This window comes from Mauremys reevesii, linkage group 11 (assembly GCF_016161935.1).
Source record: "Mauremys reevesii isolate NIE-2019 linkage group 11, ASM1616193v1, whole genome shotgun sequence".
Lineage (NCBI taxonomy): Eukaryota > Metazoa > Chordata > Testudines > Geoemydidae > Mauremys > Mauremys reevesii.
This window is the reverse complement of record NC_052633.1, coordinates 26,834,341-26,858,335: the sequence shown is the minus strand read 5'-3', so window position 1 is coordinate 26,858,335 and position 23,995 is coordinate 26,834,341. Positions and strand designations below refer to the sequence as shown.

General features: G+C 40.8%; 1 protein-coding gene across 3 annotated transcripts in view; it reads right to left on the bottom strand.

The window, feature by feature from the left end:
• The window catches only part of STAT4 (signal transducer and activator of transcription 4), a 68,984-nt gene that overhangs the window by 24,683 nt on the left and 20,306 nt on the right, over positions 1-23,995 (bottom strand). For all 3 annotated transcript variants that reach the window (XM_039494691.1, XM_039494693.1, XM_039494692.1), the window contains exons 4-8: positions 8,941-9,039; positions 7,138-7,230; positions 4,383-4,461; positions 2,586-2,671; positions 1,453-1,604 (exon numbers count right to left, since the gene is read on the bottom strand). In XM_039494691.1, coding sequence (XP_039350625.1) covers positions 1,453-1,604; positions 2,586-2,671; positions 4,383-4,461; positions 7,138-7,230; positions 8,941-9,039 — 509 coding nt within the window. The remainder of the gene's footprint in view (positions 1-1,452; positions 1,605-2,585; positions 2,672-4,382; positions 4,462-7,137; positions 7,231-8,940; positions 9,040-23,995) is intronic.

Genomic DNA, 23,995 nt, shown 5'->3' with positions numbered 1-23,995 from the left:
TGATTGTCATTTACTAGCCTTATACAAGCTAACCTCAGCCAGTTAAATGAATACATGTGAACCATTGGCCAAATTGTTCCTATATCACTTCAGAAATGAGCCTTTTCCCAAAAGACCTCATTGACGCTGCCTGTGACTTGCTAAAGAGAAATATATATGCAACCACTACTACAGGACAATAATGCCACAGCTCAGTAGTATTTTTTGCAAAACACGCTCTTTAAGAGAAGAACATTTATATCCCAGAGAAGTGAGGAGATAACTGTGAAAATCCAACCCAAGCACACTTGGCTAACAGTTCACTTTAATGAGATTTATGTGGCTAAAATCCCATATGGGACTTTTTTCAAAGTCTCCCTTCCCATAACTGTGTGAGGAATGGATAAAAACTGAGCCAGGACTTAAAGATTTGTCCTGTTATATCTTTGTCACAAATTCACATAGGTCCTTACAAAAAGATCAGGTAGAGCTGGTTGAAAAAATTTTATTGAAAAAATATTTTGGTAACAAAACAAAAAAAAGCTTTTCAACCAAAATAATTTTTCATTTTGCTATCAGTTTTCTGATGAAAAACTAAAACTTTTTCAACAGTGAAAAATGGTTTTGTTTTTGGTTATTTCCCCGTCTGCCATTCTTTCCCTTTTTCCTTGCTGACCTTCACTATACCTCTTCCAGTGGGGGGGAAAAGCTTCAGGGACATAAAAAAATTGTTGGGAAGGCTCTGAATGGAACAAGAATGTTCTCTGGCTCCATTATAATTGTCAAATTTAATTATGTTTATGTTCCAATTTGAACTTTGAATCTAGATATGACAACCTCCTTTTGAGCCTTGTGGTATTTTCAAATACAGGCTATGATCTCTCCTTTAACTCCTACTTGTTACAATGACCTATTGTTTCAAATCTGGTGAAGTGTTGCATTGAATGAGTCAAAGCATGAAGTCTTTACCTATTTCTTCCCCTGATAAAACTCCCACTGTCCTCAAGTGACGAGTTTAGTGAGCTCAGTGTGCCACTCTAATACGCACAGAGAAGTCAGACGCCATGAAATGACAGCGTTGTTTCTCTGTGGGTTTTTGACTAGATCTGTACATTTATGTGTGGTTTTAATCAAGCTATTTATTTCTTTTTAGCAAAACTCCTTTGAGGAAGTGTATGTGATATATGGGAGGCTTGTTGCTGTTGTTTTGTTTGACAATCTGCAAGTGATGAGTCTCTGTGTGTAGCTTGTTGTTTTGTATTCATTCTAATAGCACATTTATACCTATCAAAGCCCATTGCATTTCAGTTACTTATTTCCTTAACTGCTACCATATCAGCAGCAAACTCAATTAATTCATACATAGGGTCCCATCAGAGCTGCTGTCGTATCTTTTTACATGTGTTGGGCTACTGTGAAGCAGCAGACTTCCTGTGGTTTTCACTGGAAACTTAAAAGTAAATGTAAGTTTACCAGTTCTGGAGCTGATCAAGCCCACTATGTAGAGGACCTCCAATGCAGGCAATTTGCTGGCGCCTCTTCCAGTCTAGAAGCTCTTCAAGCAGCATGTTGTTCATCAAGACATCACTTTCATTTATTACTTGTGCCATTTTACTAAGGACTTCCTGAAAGGAATAGGAAAAGTGTCACCAACTGATCACAGGGAACACCGATAAAGCTTACAAATGCAGTCAATTATAATGCTGGCCATACATTTTAATTTCTTAGAGTAAGGAAAAATGTGCAATATGTTAATGTGCAATGAAGTGTTTTGGATTCACCTTGTTTTTAAGCGTTTCTCTTTGAAACACCATATTCAAATTACTTAAGGCTTTAAATATATAATGTTCTAATGCTTATGGATTAATTTTTATTTCTGAGAAAGTGACCATACTTATACCGCTACTGCTTGGGTTCCAGGTGACTGGATTCTCAATCCATTGTACTAAAAATAGTCCTGAATATTAATGAATTCTTTTTACAGATAATTTTTTTTTTAGTGAATTTATTATGGCATAACACCTCCTGGAGCTTGCCATGTAGAAGCATCGTTAAGGTCACAAGCTCCTTTCTGTGATCTTCGATTGTATCCCCACATAGACTTTTCTTTAATGATGAAAAGTCTATGTGGAAATTATATGGAAGTTTTTAAGCTACTCCAAGGTGAACAGCAAAAAAAATAGACATAGAAGGAGTGCTTTCCCATCATCAGTTGGCATTCAATTGCACTCAATAGTGTGGTGTCTGGTTTTGTGGTTACGGGATTACATTGATCTGGAGTGTTTTTTTTTCCCTGCCTTTAAATGCAATAACTTGCAAACAAAGGGGATGAATCCAGAACAGTTCCTGTAAGGTGATGGTTAATCCTCACCTGCCAACTAAAAGGCTCATGCCCTTAGTTGTACTCTTTAGAATTGCCAGTTATTTAATTGCTAGTAACCCCCACCCCCACCCCATCATCTCCCTGGTATTTGTAACACAAAATGATGTTTACCTGCTCTTTTTGATGGGAGAGTTTGTGCAAATGCCTCCTTACATGTGATTATTCAGTGTGGGAGTAGGGGGAGAAAGCAAATGAACCACAAATGACAAAACATGTTACCAACCTTTCTTTTGTAGTCTAAGGTATTGAGCATTTCCTGCAACATCACCATTTCCTGTTTCATCAGGACGCTGTTTTTGTCACCCTGTTCTACAGGGGGAAGAGAAAAAAATAATCTGATAACCTCAGTATAAGCGTATGTGTTTATAATGGGGATAGGAGGTGGGAAGCCCTAAACCAATTATATCCTGGTAGCTAGTAAAGAAATCTACTAATGTTTGTAATTAAAGTTTATTACTCTATGACTCTAATATGAATTTAAGAATTATTATAGGAGCTGAGTATTTTGATTTTTTTTTTGTGTGGAACACGAGAAGTATAGGGAAGAAATGAATAATATTATTAGATTCTTATGTCTGTGTATACTCTTATTTCATTAGATAATTCTGGTTTAGATGGGATTCAAATACTGAATTGTGATGAGCCATTATAAAATTGTGCATGATGCTGTCAGTAATTCTAGTAAAGTTCTTTGGAATCTTAGGGTAGGTCCATACTTACCCGCCGGGTCGACGCGGAGAGTTTGACTTCTCAGAGTTCGAACTATCGCGTCTAATCTAGACGCGATAGTTTGAACTCCGAACGCGCTCCCGTCGACTCCGGAACTCCACCACCGCAAACGGCGGTGGCGGAGTCGACGGGGGAGTCGCGGAGTTCAATCCCGCGGCGTCTGGACAGGTAGGAAAATCGAACTAAGGTAGTTCGACTTCAGCTACGCTATTCGCGTAGCTGAAGTCGCGTACCTTAGTTCGACCCCCCCCACCCCCCCGTAGTGTAGACCAGGCCTTAGTGTGAACCATGTGTCCGGTTGAGGAAATATTTGCAGGTGGGGGACAGGTGCAAGAAGGTTTGGCATTTGGGATGAGGAATTTTATGGTGCACCTAACCATGAGAATTTTGGCAGTTGTGAGTACAGGTCACTAGGTGTTTTTGCCTTGACGTGATCTTTCCTGCTACTGGTCGTCTACTGGCTTCAGGACTTCCTAGCGTGACCCACTCCCTTTTCCTCTGAAGCTCTATACCCTTCACTTTCTCTACACCTCCAACTACTTTCAAAGAAGAACTTAATGCCATCTATGTTTACACTGGGCCCCGGCATATGCCTTCTATTGAAATTTGTGCTCTGACACATTAAATCTGTCTCATATGATTGGCATGTTGAAGAACTTGGGGCACCTAGGGGCCCAGATTTCTCTACATGTTCAAAGGGAGGTGCCATTATGGTCTCAGTGCAGACATAGCTTTGTGCCAGTTTCATTTCTGAAGGAGAGTCATGAAGAAGTTGTTGCAATGTGACAGGTTGCAGATCCCAGAACCACTGCAGGCTGCTCAAGCTTGCATTTGGAATGCTCACCAGATGATTATTACGGCTCTGGTCAAAAAGACTGGAAGGCCAAGTTAGTGGCTAATAAATTGGTTTTAGAAAACTCCACTATGAGGGAAAGCATGGGGTCCTAAACATTCCATGAAAAGGGTTCAACATGGAAAAAATTGTTTTGAAAAAAATGTCCTCTAAACTATGAAGACCATAATTCCCAAGACTTGATCACACTGCTTCATAGCTCATTTACAGAAAATAACTGCATCTGGACACTGAGGAGATTATTACTATTTTAACCCCAGGAGTGTGCATTATGGCACAGATAGCAGTTTTGCATACACATCATGCATATATCTCAAAATATCAGCTTCTGTGCTTATGTATGCTTGGAAGCTAATACACAAAACACATGAGACTGGAATCTAGCCCTATAATCAACATTTTCTCACAGAATCTTAAAATAATTATGAAAAAGCTTACCTAGGCTCTGTATTGTTTTATACCTGAAGTCAAACTCCTCTTGCAAATCTTCTAAGTATTTAATATCTTGTTCTGTCATCTTTTTATAAATTAAAAAAAAAAGATTCAGTATCGCACTTGAGGGTTCACCATATCTGACAGTTTCTAATTTACATTATTTTATTTTTACCTAGATTGTAGTTGACTTTTTTCAATATTTCCCTTCCCTTTCAAAGACTTGACAGGACTGTTTATCTCCTACTCACTCATCTCACCAAAAAAATGGTCATTTTGTGTGCAGCTGCAGACCATAATATTATATAAGGAGAGAGGGTTCCTTTCATTGCATCCCAGTAAAGTCACATATTATCCTCATTCACACACTGATATTTTTATTGATACAATCAGCCCAATCATGAACTCTGCTGTGGCAAAACTACATTGATTCAGGTTTTGCCGGCAGAACGAGACACTGTATGTATCTGGCCACATTTATTTTCATCTAAACCAGTCACCAAATAATAATTCAAATCCTTATTTGTTTCAAAGTAGAAATGACTAAAATTAGTTGAGACTGCTTATCAATAATATAAACCTAAGTAAAATACATTTATGTAAACTATTAGAGTAATTGCCATTTGACACTTAAACATATCGAGGATGCCCCTCCCCCACTCACTTTTTAAAACATAGTAGTTTGGTACTGTAAATTGTCATTCTTTGAAGAATAGTTGATTACTCACACTAACTATGAAAATTATTAATTAAATTATGCTTGTGGATTTGAACACACAGCTACTCAAAGTATGGCATGGGGATTTTTAATGTGGATATCCAAGAAAATAATTTATCTTTAAAAGTATAAGCCCAAGAACAAATTTAAAAAAAATAAAAAATAAAGAACTAAACAAAACACTTCTACCCATCTTGGTGTGCACACCAAAACACCTGCTTGCAGAGTATTGCCACAGCAGGATAATATCCCTTTAACTCAGAGCTCCAACTTTTCATTTGTTTTTATAATTCTTTGGCCTATTTGGAAATTTAAAGTTATTCTCCACCGTTCTGAGGTGAAACAAGCTGAGTCATACTTTGTGCAAAAGATCCTCTTCTGTGACACGTGAATATCTCAGAACTCCTCTAAAGGCCTGATCCCACACCATTTAAGTCAACTGAAGACTTTGCATTGACTGCCTTGGGAGCTGGATCAGAGCCTACAAGAATATTTAGGAGCGGAGATTTCCGGAAAAAGTTCTGGCCAGATAGAATGACATAGGTTCTGGAGGTCTGTAGCCACAGACTTAATTTTTAGATAAAGACATGAACTTTGTGCAAAGCAGTGTAACTGAATTACAGGACTGTCACATCTTACGCTGGGGTTAAGTTCTAAAGCCAGCGTGTAAGGCGAAAATCGTGTACAGTCAAAACCCCAGACCAGCAGCAGGCTGAGTGGGGCTGGCGGACAGAACCCCAGACCGGCTCAGCCCACTGCTGGTCTGGGGTTCCGGCTGCCAGCTCCTGCCAGCGGGGTCCCGGCCACCGGCCCTGCTCACCCCACTGCCGGCCTGGGGTTCCGTTCACCCAGGCAGGCAGCCAAGTGGGGCCAGCGGCCAGGACCCTGGCTGGCAGCAGAGTGCCAGTAAAAATCGGCTTATTGCGAGCATAGTTGAATTTGCGTAAGTTAAATGCGCATATGATGTGACTCCACTGTACTGCTTTGGTGTTTTTCAGAGTTTCACGTTCATGCTTTAAAAGGGTTTGTAAAGACTTCTCCAAGTAATCCATCACAAAAAATGATTCATAAACAGGCTCTGCCCCTAAGGTCCCCTCCGCAGCTGGGCTCCCTCTGCTCTGGGGCTGGGATGGTAGCTGCAGCCCAACGCAGAGCCAGCTGCCTTCCCGCCCATGAGATGCAAGTAGGAGGTGGCCCCAGCTAAGCAGGGGCTGGCGTGGGTTGATGACCAGGCATCTTCCCCCCCAACCCTCCCATTCCTGCCTGCCTACAGTAATCAGACTTTTGGTGTCCAGACTTTCTGGTTGAAAACTGGACACCTGGCAACCCTGGTAAATGTTTTAGAGGACTATAAAAATCCAGTCTCCAAATCTAGATGTGTGCACAGACAGTCACATCTGTTATTTTTTTTTTTCTATTTTGGGGACTAAACTTTGGAAATGCAAATGCAAGGTGTACAGTTGCATGCACATTTGGCTGTTTTTCATGCACAACTCAAGCACACATTATTAAAAAACATGTAGCTCCTAACCATTATTCTTATTTACCCTTTCCTTTTCAATGAAATTCACCCTCCCCACAAAAAGTCCCAGCAACAGACTCTATGCAGCAGTTTGCAGAAGAGGATCAATGCTCACCAACATTATGGGCCTCCGCCTCCAGCTGCTTCTCCTCTATGACACTATCTGGACCCTCAATATATAAGTGCTGATCCAGTGCCCCATTCCCTGGATTTGATACCCAAACTCTCCCCTTTTCTTTTTTTTTCCCCTTTGTTTTTATATAAAGAACAACAAAATGAAACCTCAAGTCACACTTCTTTTTGAGGTAAGTTTTTTTTTTTCTTCTTCTTCCTAGTATTATCCCTGCAGGACCTCTCTTTCTCTGTCCTTAGTTGCCTCTACTATAGAGAGATACTTCTGGGATGAAGTACTAGGCTCCAGTTGAACAGGCTGTGTGACTGAATCTGCTGCAATAAATCTGTAACTGTGCAGAGTCCTAGAACCTGACACACTGTCCCAGATTGTAACAGACACAACATACCTGGGCACTGTTCTTAATGGCTGACACTTTGTGCTCCACATTTCTTTGTCTTTCTGAAACTACGGAATTCTGCAATTGTTTTTCCAGTGGTCCCTAGAACAAATTAAATATGTAGTGTGTAGACCGTCTATGATGTCTTAAACAGCAATGGTATTTTGCCTTACATAGAACATTCCATACAAATAATTCCACTACAACATCTAGCACAGAAGATGGAATTTAGAGCTAGATCTTCAGTTGGTGTAAATCACTATAGTTCCACAGACTGATAAACAACACTCACTGGATCTTGAGATCCGAATAGATACAGGTAGTGTTGCAAACATTTTAAAATTTTAAAATCTGTTTAACAAACAAGAAAATCCAAAATAAAAATATATTGTAAGAAGATTGTTTATATTGCTGAAAAATATTTTAATACCTCAGTAAGCACATACATTCTATGCACAAGTTATTAACTTATTAACAGACCTTAAATGAATCTGTCTGAATTTTTCTATCAATATAATAGTTTTCACAAAATGTATATTGTACAGTTTGGGATTTTCTTGTGTGGTTTTTAAAAAAATATATTAACTTCTTTTTAATAAGTTTATGGAGGGGATGGTATAATGGAATTGTCTACAATGGCATGTGGCCCATCAGCAACTGCCAGCAGCAAAAATCCCAAAGGGCTGGAGACAGGATATTAGATGGGGAAGGCTCTGAGTTACTACAGAGAATTCTTTCCCAGATGTTTGCCTGGTGGATCTTGCCCACATGCTCAGGGTCTAACTGATCACCATATTTGGGGTTGGAAAGGAATTTTCCCCGGGTCAGACTGGCTGAGACCTGGGGGGTTTTCACCTTCCTCTGCAGCATTGGGCACGGGTCACTTACAGGTTTAAACTAGTATAAATGGTGGTTTCTCTGTAATTTGAAGTCTTTAAACCATGATCTGAGGACTTCAATAACTCAGCCAGAGGTTAGGGGGTCTATTTCAGGTGTGAGTAAAGTTCTGTGGCCTGCAATGTGCAGGAGGCCAGACTAGATGATCACAATGGTCCCTTCTGTCCTTAAAGTCTATAATCATTAGCATAACAAGTATTGCATAATAAATACAAGCTAAAACTTAATGAAACTTGTCTTATACAACACAAGTTTTAAAAACTGCTCCATGCTTCAGAAACAAAGGCGCCGACTTCGTGGGTGCTCCGGGGCTGGGACACCCAGGGGGAAACAATGGTGGGTGCTGAGCACCCACTGGCAACCCCCCATTAGCTCCCCCTTACCCCCGCACCCAAGTGCTTCCCAATCACAGGCAGGCCCTGTGGATCAGTGCCTCCTGCCCGCTGCAAACAGCTGTTTCGTGGTGTGCAGGAGGCTGGGATGGAGAGGGGAGGAGCAAGGATGCGGCGCATTCAGGGCTAGGGGTGGAGCGTGGGTGGGAAGAGGTGGAGTCGGAAAAGGCAGGGTAGGGGTGGGCCTTGGGGAAAGGGGTGGAGAGGGGGCAGAGTCGGGGGGTCAAGCGCCTCCTGGCACTTTGGAAAGTCGGCGCCTGTGTTCAGAAATAATGCCCTCGCTCACAAGGCATTCCTGTAGTTTCTTAAGATTAACAGTAACATACTGAAGTTACTTAAATTAATATGTAAGGTCCTGATTCTGCAAACACAAATGTGCACATGCTGTTTACAAGATTTGGAGACAGAGGGCCAGATCTTGCCCTCACTTTTCCTGTTGGTTTCATCATAAGAGGACAGAATTTGGTCCTCAGTACCAGTGATCAACATGGCCAAAGCAGATTAATAAAATGTAATATGTTACCTGTACAGGCATGCTGGCTGCAGCCAATATCCTTCTCTCTTCTCTTAAGCAGTTTGAAATAATAACTGCTATGTGCATAGGATTACCATGGTATTTTCCCTGCAAACATAAACAAATTGTAAATGTTAAAATTAAAATAAATCTAGGGTCTTCCCAATGTAAATAATAAAAATCTTGATTTCATTGTCTACTGACTGGCCTTGTATAGGTTTAAGAGATTTTGCTAATATTTCCCACCATTGCTAACACTGATTCAACTATAAACCAGTGTTAACCACAACGGGAGCCCTTATGTAGATAGCCTGCTTGGTAGTGACACCATTTTCAGCACCGTGTCATTTAGACTTGTTCTGAGCTGGATTAGATGACACAATGCTGGTACACAGTGAGCCATGCGCGTTGGGGCTCCCCATGATGCTAATGCTGACAAGGTGTTAACAATGGTTGGAGTTTTTTTGAGAATATTTGTAGTGTCAACTAGGCCGACTTGATGCAACTGCATGACTTCTTTAAAGACAAGTACTGCATACATTTATATGGTATTTATTATTATTTATTCACATCCCAGCAGCACCTAAAGACCCCTATCAGAGTCCTGCTGCGCTAAGTGCTATACAAACACACAGCGCATGACACAGTTCCTGCTCCCAAGAGCTTACAGTCTTACAACAGATCAGTCACACAAGTAAGTTTAATGAGGAGGTAGGAGCAAATGGGGTGGGAGGACAAAGATTACAGTATAAATCAAAAGGAGTCTTAAGTAACTTATTTGAATGTCTAGATAATATGAAGGCTTCTACAGTAGTAGTGGATTTAAAAACAATGTGGATTTAAAGCCTCTTTAAAAACAAATCATGATTAAATTGATTACAATAATCCGATAAAACGTATTACTGCATGTAGATTTATGCTGCAATACATAATCATTTTGTGCCATTATTGTAAATATATTACTATAAAGATTATTAAATTATAGCCATGAGTTATATGTGGCAATGGAACAATTTGACCTTCAAATGAAAACGTATCTGGTTTGAGATGGTTTTCTTGTCAGCATATTTTTGATGCATTTTTTTAAATCAGGTTTTCCATTTTCAATCCAGCATGTAGCATGCATTTGAGCAAGAAAACTATACACCACATATCAGCATAGTAACTATGTAGGCAGAAAAGCCTTCCCCAGTATATACCAATAGACTTAAATCTGTTCTCCTTTTAGCCAATCTCTTTGAACAATTTTCATTCCAATAACACATGGAAGAAGCAGTTTTCATCCCAAGACAAGGAGCCCAATTTTCCTCTCACTTACACTAATGTAAACCAGGGGCAGAATCACTATCTTTAATGGAGTTATTTACTAGTTTAGAACTATTGTGAGATGAGAATCAGGCCAAAGGGGCCCAAATATTAACAAAGTTTGTGCTGTCTTTGGCAAACTAGAAAGCCTGTACCCCTTCCCTGCTTGCATCCGAAGAAGTGGGTATTCACCCACGAAAGCTCATGCTGCAAAACTTCTGTTAGTCTATAAGGTGCCACAGGATTCTTTGCTGCTTCCCTGAAGCAGTGCCTTTCACAGTAATATTCTTTTGTGCTTTTGCCTCTTTTTCTGTAATATTTGTTTACCTTACTGTTTTTTCATATTTTTATTATAATTTGTACAGTACAATTTCTCACACTATTCCAGAATCAAATACTTAGTCTCTCTTGCAGTGTTTCCCCTTCTCCATCTTTCTAATTTAGTTTTCACTCTCCTCTGGCTTTGTTTCTATTAAGTATTTTTCTTTCTTTGCCTGGCACAATCAGCTTCACAATTCTTAAAACATCTCTTTATTTCTTAAACCAGTTGTTCCACTGTCTGTAAACAGGGTGAGGATGTGTGATGGAAAAATGCATAGACTAATCATATCTTTTCACATCAGTGTGATTGCACAGTTGAATTCTTAGCAGTAGCACTACATGCAAAAAAACAAAAAATGTAAAAAAAAATCCCTTGGTGTTTTTGGTTGAGGCATGGATAGCTGGAGGGTGTTTTTCATTGCATATGCTGTCTGCAGTTGCAAGGCAGCGGAGTATGAGAGAAAGATGGACCTTCAAGAGGAATACAAATCATTTTAATCACTGGGACTGGCTGGTTGTTGTTAAACATTGTGCTGCCCCTAGTGTTGTGCTTCAAAACAGAAATAGCACTAATGTAAAAGGCACAGGACTTGAATGGGGAGTGAAGGATTACCTATCCTTCCCAGAGAAGCTCTGGCTTTCATCACACCGGGCAAGTCTACATGCAAGCGCTACATCAGTGCAGCTGCACCGCTGTAGCACATCTAGTGAAGATGTGCTATGCTGACTGGAGAGCGCTCTCCCATCAGCTTAATAACACTTATCTCTATGAGAGGCGGAAGCTGTGTCAGCAGGAGAGCATCTCCCACTGACATAGCGCCAGTGTGGACAGGGCTTAGGTCGATGTAACTTACATCGCATAGGGGGGTGTCTTTTTCACACCCCTGAGTGCCGTAAGTTGCATCGACTTAAGCAGCAGGGTAGATCAGCCCTTAGTGTTGAAACAAGGCTTCAGAGTTAACCAGCTGAATGCTAAGTAATGTACCTGCTATACGGGGTAAAATAAACTTCCCACAGCTGCCACATGTGCTTTATGTCCTAATGTCCCTTTGAAGTGTGCTGAAAAGATTGTGACAAGTTCAAGGAGTTGTGTTTACATTCAGCAGTGAAGACTTTAACATTACTGTGGACTCAAGTTCACTATGTACATAACCTAAAAAGAAAGGAGGTTCTACTATAGCAGTCATTTGCTTTGGGGAATAAGGGGCAAAGGCTAGATTATGATTTTAGGCACAGCCCTGAGCAAGGTGGTGGCAGATAACCAGCACTATTCTAGGAATCACTGCACCTCAGACACCCCTCTAAAGCACTATTCCCTCCTGACCTCCTCCTTGCTGTGGGGTGAAGATAAGGGGAAGGTGGGTGGGGAAGGTAGTTGTTGGTTATTTACTGATCTATACAAACTCTTTCTTGCACCAGCTCAGCTGTGCTGGCCAGTGTGCTACACGAGCCAAACTTCTGCATATTCCTCAATTCTCTGCCCACGTCCCACCCATTGGCTCTGTAGGACGGAAGGAGAGTGAACAGGTGCACAGTGCTTGCTTATCACTGCTCATGTGGACACAAGGGTGTAGCCCATCCAGTAGTAAAAGGAGGCTTCTTACACCCCTGTACGGGCATGTTGTCAATCTAGCCCTCAGTAAATTCCCAATGAAACTTTGCTCCCACCTTCAACATACATGAAAAGAGGTGAGGGGAACGTGGGACATCACATGTGATTAGGGCTGAGATTTGAGGCTATTCCTGCAGCGGATTGAAGCCTCATCCTGTTTGACTAGAGCAGTGCTTCATGAGGAAAGGGACAAGATTAAGGGTTGGCCAAATCCTCAACTGGTGTAAAATAGCATAACTTCCATTGAAATCAATGGCTAATTTATACCAGTTGAGGAATGAGCCCTGATGTTTAGGTAGTTCTTTCTAATTCTTATAGTTTTTGTTTGCTGATAGTCTTTACTGTCCCATCTCCTACATTTGAGTGTTCTGACCTGGAGATGGCTGGCTGGAAGGAGTCTTTGCTGTGTCATGGTGTCTCCACAGGCAAGGTGGACAGCCTAAGGAGTGGGTAGTCTGGGTGAAGCACTGCCCAGCAACAGAATCCCACCAGCCTGTAACAAAATCTTCAGGTTTAAGCAGTGTGTTTAATACACCACACACCTGATCTTGCAATCAGATTGTCATGGGCAGACCCTTGTGCCCATAAAGGACATAAGGGTCTGCCCACATGGATTGCAGAAGGGGATCATAACATGCAGTGACAGACCCATCTCAGAGACCTCTCTTTCAGTTTAGGCTGAGCCTTTGAGCCCATTTTAAGCCTTAGACAGAGGGCATGGGGATAAACTGAGGTCAGAGTTTCAGCATCAAGATGGCTGAGAAGTGGCCATCCCAAAGAACCAAAAGAGGGCAAAAATGAAATCCCTCAGACTCTGTAGTTTTTTGTCATTGCCAAGTGAAAGAGACAGGATTCAAACAAAAGCTGTTTAACAAAGTCAACAAAAAACGAAATTCTGTGTTGGAGTCAGGAAATGTATTTACATAGAAAAGGCGTTTCAAAAGAAACTCTTGTCAGTGGGATGATTTAAAATCCCCCGCCATACGATCACCAGGTAACAGGGACTTTCCCAGCATTTCTACAGATACCAGTTGTACACAAAAGTTTTTTTTCTTCTCTCTCACAATGAAAAAGAATTAATGACTGAGCTGTTTGAGACCAAAGTGATTAAGGGGGAATTAACTCCCTTCCCTCTCAGCCCCACAAAGCTCAAGTAAATAAGGTTTTTTGTGTAATAAACCACACACTGACTGGTGGTGGGGAGAGAATTTTCTCACCCCTCGCTCACCACAGGAGTGCAGGTCACCTCTGCAGCCTGTGTGAGGCAGAGGCTGTGATTGCTTGGACGTGCTACATAGATGTTTGTGGACACAGGGGCACAGTAAGCCCAGCCCCCTTTTGCTACATACCCCAAAAAAACATTGTCCTAGACTATGGGGAGCTGGCATGGAGCCCAGCTCCATGGCTTCCTGGGAGTAGAAAGTCTCTGGTGTCCCACTTTGCCATCGCTCAGCAGCAGAACCAAACATGGTGCTGCTACACTGAGAGCTGCTTTGGCATCAACACCAGTGGGGGAACAGAATGCAGACAGTGTCTTAAAAATAACAAGATTGAAGCTCATTTATAAGCTATATTACATCACCCACCTTGACTCTGCTATACAGAATAACATATTTAAAGACTTAACACTTAATGTTCCAACTCATTTTATACAATTCTCAATGATTATTGTATTTGCTGTTGAAAAAAGTATGCAGATCACCACCCATTTTCTTCAATACCAGTTTAAATTCTCCACAAAAAATCCCATCCTGGTTCAATTTTGCCCTTAGTTAACAGAATTTGGCTAAGCATGAATTTGGCCATTGAGTGAGAAGCAGAAAATGATCTCCCAAAACTGGAGGGTCAAAAAAAGATGTTGGGGGCAGAAGATGATGGAAAAATTCAGAAAAGAGCCTTAACTCAGGGAATCCAATCCTAGAATGTGATATAATGTACCATGCCATCCTGCCAGCCAGCAAAGGAGAGTACAAATTCCACAATTAGGCAGTATAGTATTTGTTTATGTATATAAAAAACTATCAAGATACTTGATTGTTTTTTATAAACACTTTACTCTTACAGCAGTTTTCTACTGTGAATAAGTTCAAAACCAAGACAGTGGGAAATCTTTGCTTCCTTTAGTTATTTTCCATAACTTGATTTCAAGCCTCTGGGTTTTTCTTGTAAGCGTTGATGGGCTTATTAATACCTAACGTAGTCTAAGGGAAGGCCAACAGAAGAGCGCTGGGGTGAACTTTTCATCTGAAAGTTTTGTTTTTATCTTTTAAATTTACTAAAATTTCCGTTGTCAAAAATATTTTCATGCTCCTTTCCTTTGTTTCCTAAATATAAAAAATATTTCCTTTCCTAATATAAAACATTTACATAGTGATCTATAATATATAACTAATTAATATTTGGACAGGTTTTTTTTTTTCTCAGTAACTACCAGGACACTGTTAAATGAAGCAAACAGTTAGTGGAAAATGCTTTCATTCTGAACAGGTGAAAATATTCTCTGAATGCTGATGACATTTACTAAGAAAAAAAACCCCATACATTTCCCACAGAGCATATAGATTCTGCACTTCATATAAGACAACTGACAAGATACAAATATCTTAATAGATCATGAAGAAAAAGAGAAACTGATTGCGAATTAACTGTTTTAGCAGTAATAACCTTTTTTGGCCAAGTTTTCAAGCAGCTTGTAGAAGTATGTCCAATATTAATAAATACAAAATCTTGCATGTGCAGGTGTAGAAAGGCATTTGTGCAGGCTAAATGAGGGACTGCATATTTAACTAGTTTTAGGCTGCAATTATTATTTGGTGCCTAGAAACTCCTTTCTATGTGCAAATGTGTAGTTTTGCCCCGGTAAATCCAGAATTCTCCTGCACCGCCCCCCCCCCCCGACCCACCCAGTCTCTTGTACCTCTTCAGTTCCTCTCTTGCTCCCTACAGTCTCTTACCTTCTTATAGTTTCCTGCCCAGACCCCTAATCATAGAGCTCACTCAGCCATGGTCCCAGGCAAACTTCAGCTGGATTGAAAATGGTGAGAAAAGGCAGCCATCTTTACTAGAGGCAGCCTCACTTCAGAATACAAAGACTGCACGGAAACTTAGGCCATCTTAACTGAGAACAGCTTGCTTCATCTCCATTGAAAGTAATGAGATGGTGTCCGTTTTGAATATGGGAAAATTAATGAGTTTGATGACAGCGGTTGTAAGATCATGGAAAACTTTAAAAAACATCAAGACCTGCTATAACAATACTACAGTATCTAGCTCTTATGCAGTGCTTTTCATCAGCAAATCTCAAAGTGCTTCACAACGGGAGTCGGTATTGTGATTTTTATGCTAGAGTTGGCAACCCTGTTTTATTGCTTAACGTGAAACAAGTCATCTAGACCAGAGAGTTCTCAACATTTTTTTTTTTATATAGTGTGGACCACAACTTAATTGACAAACGCTCTTGTGGACACCTCCTCTCTCATCTGTGATCATGTGGGCCACCTCTCTTTCACACAGTTCATCTACAAATCATGATCTCATAACAGTCCTATAGCAACTACAGCAATTGCTTATATGGTAAATTAATATAAGTATTTAATTCTTAGCTTTGCTTCAGGTGATATAGCAGCTGAAAACAAAGAGGAACAGCCAGCACTTCAAACTGTACTAAGATCTGATCAGATTTTTACAAGCTACCCCCAGCTTTACACAGATCACAAGTACATGCGCTGCAGGTCACTAATAGTGGATATACTTCAATGGAAGTGACTCTGGTATGCACCAGCTGAGAATCTGAATGACTGTGTGGATAGTGACTAAAGTGGGGGACTGGAAGTTAGGACTGTTGGGTTCTACTTTTGACGTACACTGACCTGGTGTGTGATCTTGAGAGAGTCACTCACCTGCAAAGGACTCTTTTTATTTTTTTAATTGGGCTTGTGTCCTTTTTGATTCTTTACAAAAATGTTTTTAGGTTTGGTGGATTTTTCCCTGCTTTTTTTTTTTTAAGTAGAACATAAGAACATAACATAAGAACGGCCGTACCAGGTCAGAACAAAGGTCCATCTAGCCCAGTATCTGTCTACTGACAGTGGCCAATGCCAGGTGCCCCAGAGGGAGTGAACCTAACAGGCAATGATCAAGTGATCTCTCTCTCCTGCCATCCATCTCCATCCTCTGATGAACAGAGGCTAGGGACACCATTCTTACCCATCCTGGGTATCAGGGATGTCAACTCTGGTCTTCCCAGGCTTTCTTAGAGGGCCTACTGGATGGCTCAGAAGATGTTGGTTGGAGGGCTCTTGTTGCTGAATCTTTTACAGAAGTTTTCATTCCTCAAACTGTTAAACAGGGTTTTAAAAGAAAGGGTGTTTAAACAGTTTGACACAAATCCTTTCTCTTCCCAATTGCTCATTTTTTACTCTCCTGACTCTTGTAATGTCCTCGCTTCACTAGATCTCCAGTCACCACCATACAGTCTTCCAGGCTATACAGATCTTCAATTTCCAAATGATGTGTGTTTGGTTTTTTTTAAAGGCAGGAAAAAACCCTGTTTGGTTTTTTTTAAATTTTATTTTTAGAAAAAAACTCCAGACCGTCTTTATGCCCCATAAAGAAGAACACAAAGCACAAGCCACCCTTGTTTTCCTTTGCACTCTCTTTCATTCTACCTTTAAAAGGATAGCAAACTCTTCAAAGGGCACAGGATACTTTCCCAATGTGGTCTTCCTCCATTTACCCATCCATTAAAAGTAGGTATGATAATACGTACTGTACTGTGTTATGATTCTTTGTTTATAAAGTGCTTGAGAATTCTCTAAAGGCAACTCTTCAAGTTTGGAGTATTATTATTATTAATAAAAGGACATTCAGATGGCCATTATGTTTCTGTTTTATCTAGGTCAAAGAGGAAGTACCTGTGTCAGTAACTATTTACTGTACTTATTTTAGACATATATTCCCCTCCCCCATCCTCAGGATGCATGAAAGAAGAGAACTCAAAGGCAACCTCCTTCTTTTAGGCAATTCTCATGATATGGGGAAGTCCTAGAATGTACATATACAATTCTGTATTTCCCCTCTTCATCAGTGCCCGCCTACTGTAAACTGTGTAATTTCCAGGATCTGGTTAAATTCCTTAGGACACACAGAACTAAGTTTTAATAATTTGTGGGCAGATAAACAGCAGAGTTTAATTAGTGCAGGCCAGGTCACTGTCTCCCATAGAGAAACACAGAGCTGTGGGAGGAGGGAAACCCAGAAAATTTAATGCAATGAAATGTACAGAATTTGCTACTAAGCATCCCCACACAGGGGAAGAGATATGGGGCCCACTGGAGTTTGCAGCAGATGAACTTTCCTTTCCACTTCATTTGTGATACCAAAGTGTTTTCCCTAATTTACTGGTAATATTTGGTGATCAATGCTATTTGGTGAGAGAGAACACATTCAGGTAAATTGCATGTCAGACTGACTTCAAGTCATTTTGTAATTTCACACAGTTATTGAAGTTAACCAGGATGTATATTCTATTCTGATTATACAAATAATTTAACTTTGAAAGAATCTTCTGTGATTATTTAAAATCTGTGTGAGAGAGTGTGACCAATTTCTGCCTCATATCCCAACTGGAGTCTGGTTATTATGGGTCATCCAATGCGAGGATGCTGAAGAGCAAGCCTATTTAAGGTATAAAATGAAGCATATACCTAGGCTTTCACAATGTATTATACAGCAAAGGTTAGTAAAACCTGTAGTCTCCTTGCGATGGGGGTGAGATGGTGGCAAAGGAAGAGGATTGACTGATTTATTTTTCTCCTACAGCCACTCTATACTAGAGCATTAGTAACACCCTCCCAAGAAGATACTTTCTTCAGAACTTCATGGTCAGGCCCCAGTAGATCAGGACTGAGCATAGACTATAAGAGTTTCTCTCTCCCATTTATGAGCCAATTTACATTTGTAAGTCCTAAAAACAGCAGTGAAAATGTACACAAACTGTTAGCGTTGAGTTAAACAAGCAATAATTAGGAATTAGCCTGCCAAAAGAATATGCATCTCCACTCTAGTAACCCAATTTCCACTCTTACATCTTGTCTGAATTAGAACAATTCTCTTTAATTCCCCACCACCAGAAAGCTTCACAGTTTTACCCAACCAGCTGTAGCCTGTTAGTATTTCCTAGCCTGAAAGACCTTCCCTAATTTAGACTGCCTGCACTGGGACTAGAACAAGGATTTGTACCATCTGAAGCACTGGGACAAGCCGGCCTAGCCCTGCCCATAACTGAAGATCCGCCCCCTTAATTAAGAGGGAAGAACTTCTAAACCCAGGCTACAGCTGATTACTGGCGACAACAAATAAAAGAAACAGGAAGGGAAATGAGGTCAGGTTGAAAAATCATGGATCCAGAGGGGGACACTGAGCAGAGATCCCCTGATAGCGCCCACTGCTCCTCAAAGGTATCTAGGGAGTCAGTGGATACTGCCCAGATGAACTCTGCCTGGAGGTGTGTTTGGATAATGGACTAGAAATAGGCCCCCCCGTCACAGAGCACCTGCCCTGTCCAGCTTCCTCCTCCTGGTGGAACAAAGATTTGTGTGTATCCTTGAACCCTAGCTAAGGGGGAAGCACCTTTCAAAACATTAAAAACTCTACTATTGATCTACGATTAAGGCTGACCCAACAGAAAATTGTTTCATTCACACTGGTCCCTGCATAGGTTACAGTGCATGGGCCTTGCCAAAACAGATTGCTTTTGGTGATGTGGGTGTCCCAGAGTCTCACTGGCTCACGTAGGTTGGGATTGTCCCAGGATACAAGCCTTTTGGCTAGAAGCATGCAACAGGATTAATGTGATGATGGTTACCTTCTTTAAAATTAATTGTCAGATGTGTGTTTTGCGATATATCCCATCATCTTGGAAACTCTCATGGAAAGCTTGGTTGTCTAGAGCAGTGATTCTAGCTAAATGACTCATATTGCTTAGATGGAAAAGCGGACTGCCTGGAAGGACAGAAGTTTAGCACAGCAACTGGGCTGACCTGGCAGCTAACAAGCACGTAACATTTCAGAAAACAGGGACCTTAGATAAACTTGAAAAGCTTTTGTGTGACTTTCAAGAAACCTTTGATTAATTCTTAGGGAACAGAAACAAATGTCTATCTCCTTTTTCCCCTCTCTGCCTCCCTTCTTTCCTTCCCCACCTTTTCCAATTTATTACCTTTTTGTTCTTCTGCCTTTTTTTCCTGTTGTTCCTTATTTTGGGGGGGGGGGGTAGGGGGAATCAATTAAATAAATAAATAAAATCCTCCACCATAGCTAATGTACTGGTGGCAGGCTGGCTAGCTTAGTTGGCTAGAATGGTATATAATGCGAAAATCATGGGATTATGCCTTCTCCAGGCCAAGATTTTTAGTGGGGCATGCTGGTGGTTAAAGTAGGTTACCTATTGGAACAGGATGTTAGTAATGAAAACCAATAGTCAATCAGCCTTATACAGCAGAACACATTAAATATATCTTTCCTATTATTTGTTGTTTACCCCCACTGATTTAATGCATCATTGTAGGCCAAGTCCTGACACAGGATTGAAGGAGACAGAGAAAGGATGATGGTAGGCCCAAGGGGGACTAGGTAATGAGATCTAGAGCTTGTCCTTCCTAGGTCACAGGTTCAAATCTAGCCCAGGTCACTAGCAACCAAAAGTTGTTAGCAGATAATGGCTTATTTGGCCTCCATTTACTTTAGAGATAAGAACCCCCTTGGTATTAATTCACACTGCTGATGTCAGTGTCAGGATTGAGTTACATTGGTGGGGCAGTAAGGGGAAATTTTCACCTGCGTCTTGACCAGCATCTGGCTTGTAGATAAATAGTGGAATTCAGTCTGCTGGGTTGTTAATCTGGTATTGTTCATGAGCACTAAATCTACATGAAAAGATTTAAACAAACCCAATTCTGCTCTTGTGCATCAAAGGTAACATTTTAACACTGAGCATTAAAATAAATATATTGTATAAAAGGAGTGATATTTCAAGGGAGGCAATGTGGCACTGAAGCAGGCATTAAAAGACAACACTCTATCATGTTCTGAGTGTTTCTGTATATGTTCCATTCTCACCCTGTTATAATCTTTAACAGGAAACTGCAGCTCACACTTCAATGGCTATTGTTTCCATCCTCTGCAGCTGCTTCTCAGTACGGTGTTTGTTAGAAATATTTGTTAAACGCCAATTGGAATCTCCTATTTCACAGCATATGCTGTTTTTGTCACTTTCCTTTGTTGCAGTGAAACAAAACAATTTTAGGAAATATCTGTCACACATTTTTTCTTACTGGGGAAGTGACTTGTGTAACCATGTTGAAATAAGAAATGTAGTCTCTTAAAGCAAAGTTATTATTATTTATTATTTGTAGTACAGTAGCACCTAGAAGGTTCAATCTGATCACCAGTATTACTGCATTCATCACCCTCACAGATACTATCTAATCAAAAACCATTCACATGCAAAAAAGCAAAGTCTAAAATGAAATAGTTTAGCCATTCAAATATGGGACTTCCTTAAAAACATATTAGCAAATGGCTAGACCAAGGGTCAGCAACCTTTCAGAAGTGGTGTGCCAAGTCTTCATTTATTCACTCTAATTTAAGGTTTCGCGTGCCAATAATACATGTTAACATTTTTAGAAGGTCTCTTTCTATAAGTCTATAATATGTAACTAAACTATTGTTGTATGTAAAGTAAATAAGGTTTCTAAAATGTTTAAGAAGCTTCATTTAAAATTAAATTAAAATGCAGAGCCTCCTGGACTGGTGGCCAGGACCCAGGCAGTGTGAGTGCCACTGAAAATCAGCTCGTGTGCCGCCTTTGGCACGCGTGCCATAGGTTGCCTACCCCTGGGCTAGATATTTAACCAGAACTCTTGCCCCACTCATAGGAGTCATGCTTGAGGCCAAAGGTGGGATGTTGGCTGCTCATTACCAGAGTCATCCTGCTAGGATAGGGCCTAAGATGGGCAGCTGCAAAGGAAAAATGTGAGACCTAGCACATACTGCAGATGAACAATCTGCACTAACCAGTTTGACAGGGAAGAAGGGCTTTGACCATGTTCCTTTGAGAGACCATGCTCTCTTGGGACTAAGATTACACAGCTGCTGCATTAGCCATTCTCCTTCCCTAGAGCATCGAGTTAGATTCCTTCCCGCTACTGAAGGGGACTGGAGGGTGAAGAGGCTTCCTAAGCCCTTTTCTCCTTCTAGTGCAACTGTGCAATGAAAGGCAGGATTTGGCCTAAACTTAGGTTTAATTTAGCTCACATCATAAACCCATGAGAGCGCAGCGTTGTGGTTGAGGAGAAAAGTTACAGTGCAGCAACTCTATATCAAGTCTTTCCACCACAAGAATGATACACCTCTACCCCGATATAACACGGTCCTCGGGAGCCAAAAAATCTCACCGTCTTATAAGTTAGACCATGTTATATCAGGTTTGGTCTGGTACAGCGTGCCGGACTGGACCAGCTTCCCCGGCAGTGATTTAAAGGGCTCGGGGCTCCCCGCAGCGGCTGGAGCCTCTGGCCCTTCAAATCATCGCCCGAGCCTGGCTACCTGAGCCCCAGCGGGGATTTAAAGGGCCCAGTGCTCCAGCCACTGCGGGGAGCCCTGTTCCCTTGAAATCACTACCGGAGCTTTGGCAGCGGGGCTTAGGCGGGGATTTAAAGGGCCTGGGGCTCCCTGCAGCCGCCAGAGCCCTGGGCCCTTTAAATCACCACTGGAGCTCTGGCAGTGGGGCTCGGGCGCTGATTTAAAGGGCCCGAGGCGCCACAGAATTCAGATATAATGCGGTAAAGCAGCGGGGCTCGGGTGGCGCTTTAAAGGGCCCGGTGCTCCCCGCTGCTTTACCACGTTATATCCGAATTTTGTTATATCGGGTTGCGTTCTATTGGGGTAGAGGTGTACTTGCAACACTGACACCTGTTTCTTTCCCTAACCCTTACCAACCAAAAATAAATATATAAAACAAAATTTCAAAAATCTTGACCAACACACACACAAGCCTACCCCTAGGAGAGATCTGAGCCCTCCAAACGAGAAAAGTGCTAGAGACTTTATGAAGTCCACTAGTGTCTTCTCTATTCTTGATTTTGCATGGGAGGCACTCAGATACTACAGTGATGGGTAGCAAAATAAAACCCTAAGATAGAGTTAAAACTCAGTTCATTGTGTGCTTCATCTACAACAACAAAAGGAAAGAAAACAGAGTTGGTTGGAAATTTTCTGTCAGAAGTTTTTTCAATGGAAAATTACTATTTAATTAAAACAGAATTTTCCAAAAAAAAATGTCTCTTTTTGATAAAATTTTCCTGGACACCAATTTTTTTTTTCAGTTTCAGCAGCAAAAACTTTTATTTATTTATTTTTTGCTACTGAAAAGTAAATTAAGTAAGACTGTCAGGCAAAATTTACTGAACATTTTTTATCTGACTGACTACATTTTTCAGTTAAGATGAAAACCTGAAAAAAATTCACAAAAAGTTCAGATGACAACAAAAAAAATTATTTGTTGTTGTCAAAAAAATTTATAGGGTATAAGATGCTTTCCAACCAGTTCTAAAGAACAACGGACATTTCCATGTAGTTTAGCTGTACTGTGTAAGTCTCTATAAGTAGAGTATCCATTAACATGATTTTGAATGTGATGGTGAGAACTAGGTCTGTGCCAAAACACAATGGATGCATCCCGTTCTCCTCACTCAGTTTTATTCAGTCCTTTTCAGGACAAACTCCTAGCAAAGACTGAATTAAGACTGAGACCCAATCCTGCACTGAGATCTGCTAGCATGGACTCCTGCACCCTACAAGCCATCAAAACCGATATGGAATCCCACTGACTTCAGCAGGGTTCCATCTGCGTGCAAGGGTTCCTTCTATATAGTGCATATCTTTGCAAGATCAGAAAAACAAGGAGGAGTTTGGTATTTGGTTCCAAAAGAATAAAAATTCCCACACTTGTCAAGTGTTCTCAGGATAGTCCCTTGATGCCATATCCAGTGTTTGGTCCTGAATGGATGGTAAGAGAAGAACACTTCCCTGACTTTGCTTAAGTCAGTCTCCTAACTCTGAATCTACAACATGACAAGCAGTGCCTGCGAAAGTCCATTTTGATATATGTAATTGCTGTACATTAATAGGATAAATCCTGAAATTACTCAATTTTACTCAGGAAGAGCTTCCAGTGAAGTAAATGGGCCAAATATTAACAGGGACAGATTTAGGCAATCACCCGGGGTGCCTTGTCGGGTGTGTGTGTGTGGGGGGGTGCGCGCCAGGCTTGGGGTGCTGTTTTTGTTGCTAGCGACGTAAGGGAAAACAGAATGTTTGAAGTAAAATGTTTCAGGTATTCCATATGTGAATTCATTTTTCACTAACCTCCTAGAACATTCTGGACCTTTGTAGAATCTCATGGAACCTTCCAGACTTTCTGAGAACTACATTTTCCTTGAAACTCCTAGAATGTGGTCAACCATGCCTTCACGAGTATATAAGGGGTGGGGAGTCACCAATCAGTCAGATATAAGAACAAAGTGAGAGCCCAGTTGTGATATTGGGAATCTTGTTTTATTATGTAATAATAAAAGTGTACTTGTGTTTTAAGACTTGAAGAGTGTAAGTAGTGACTAATAAAGGACATATTTAATGAGACGCCAGATATATCTATCGAATCCCTCTCTACGCGACAATATAAAAGAAATACTGTTACTACTTTTGCCATGCTTCACATGTAATGTTTGATGACTTTCTAGGACTATGGAACATAGACTTTTGCTC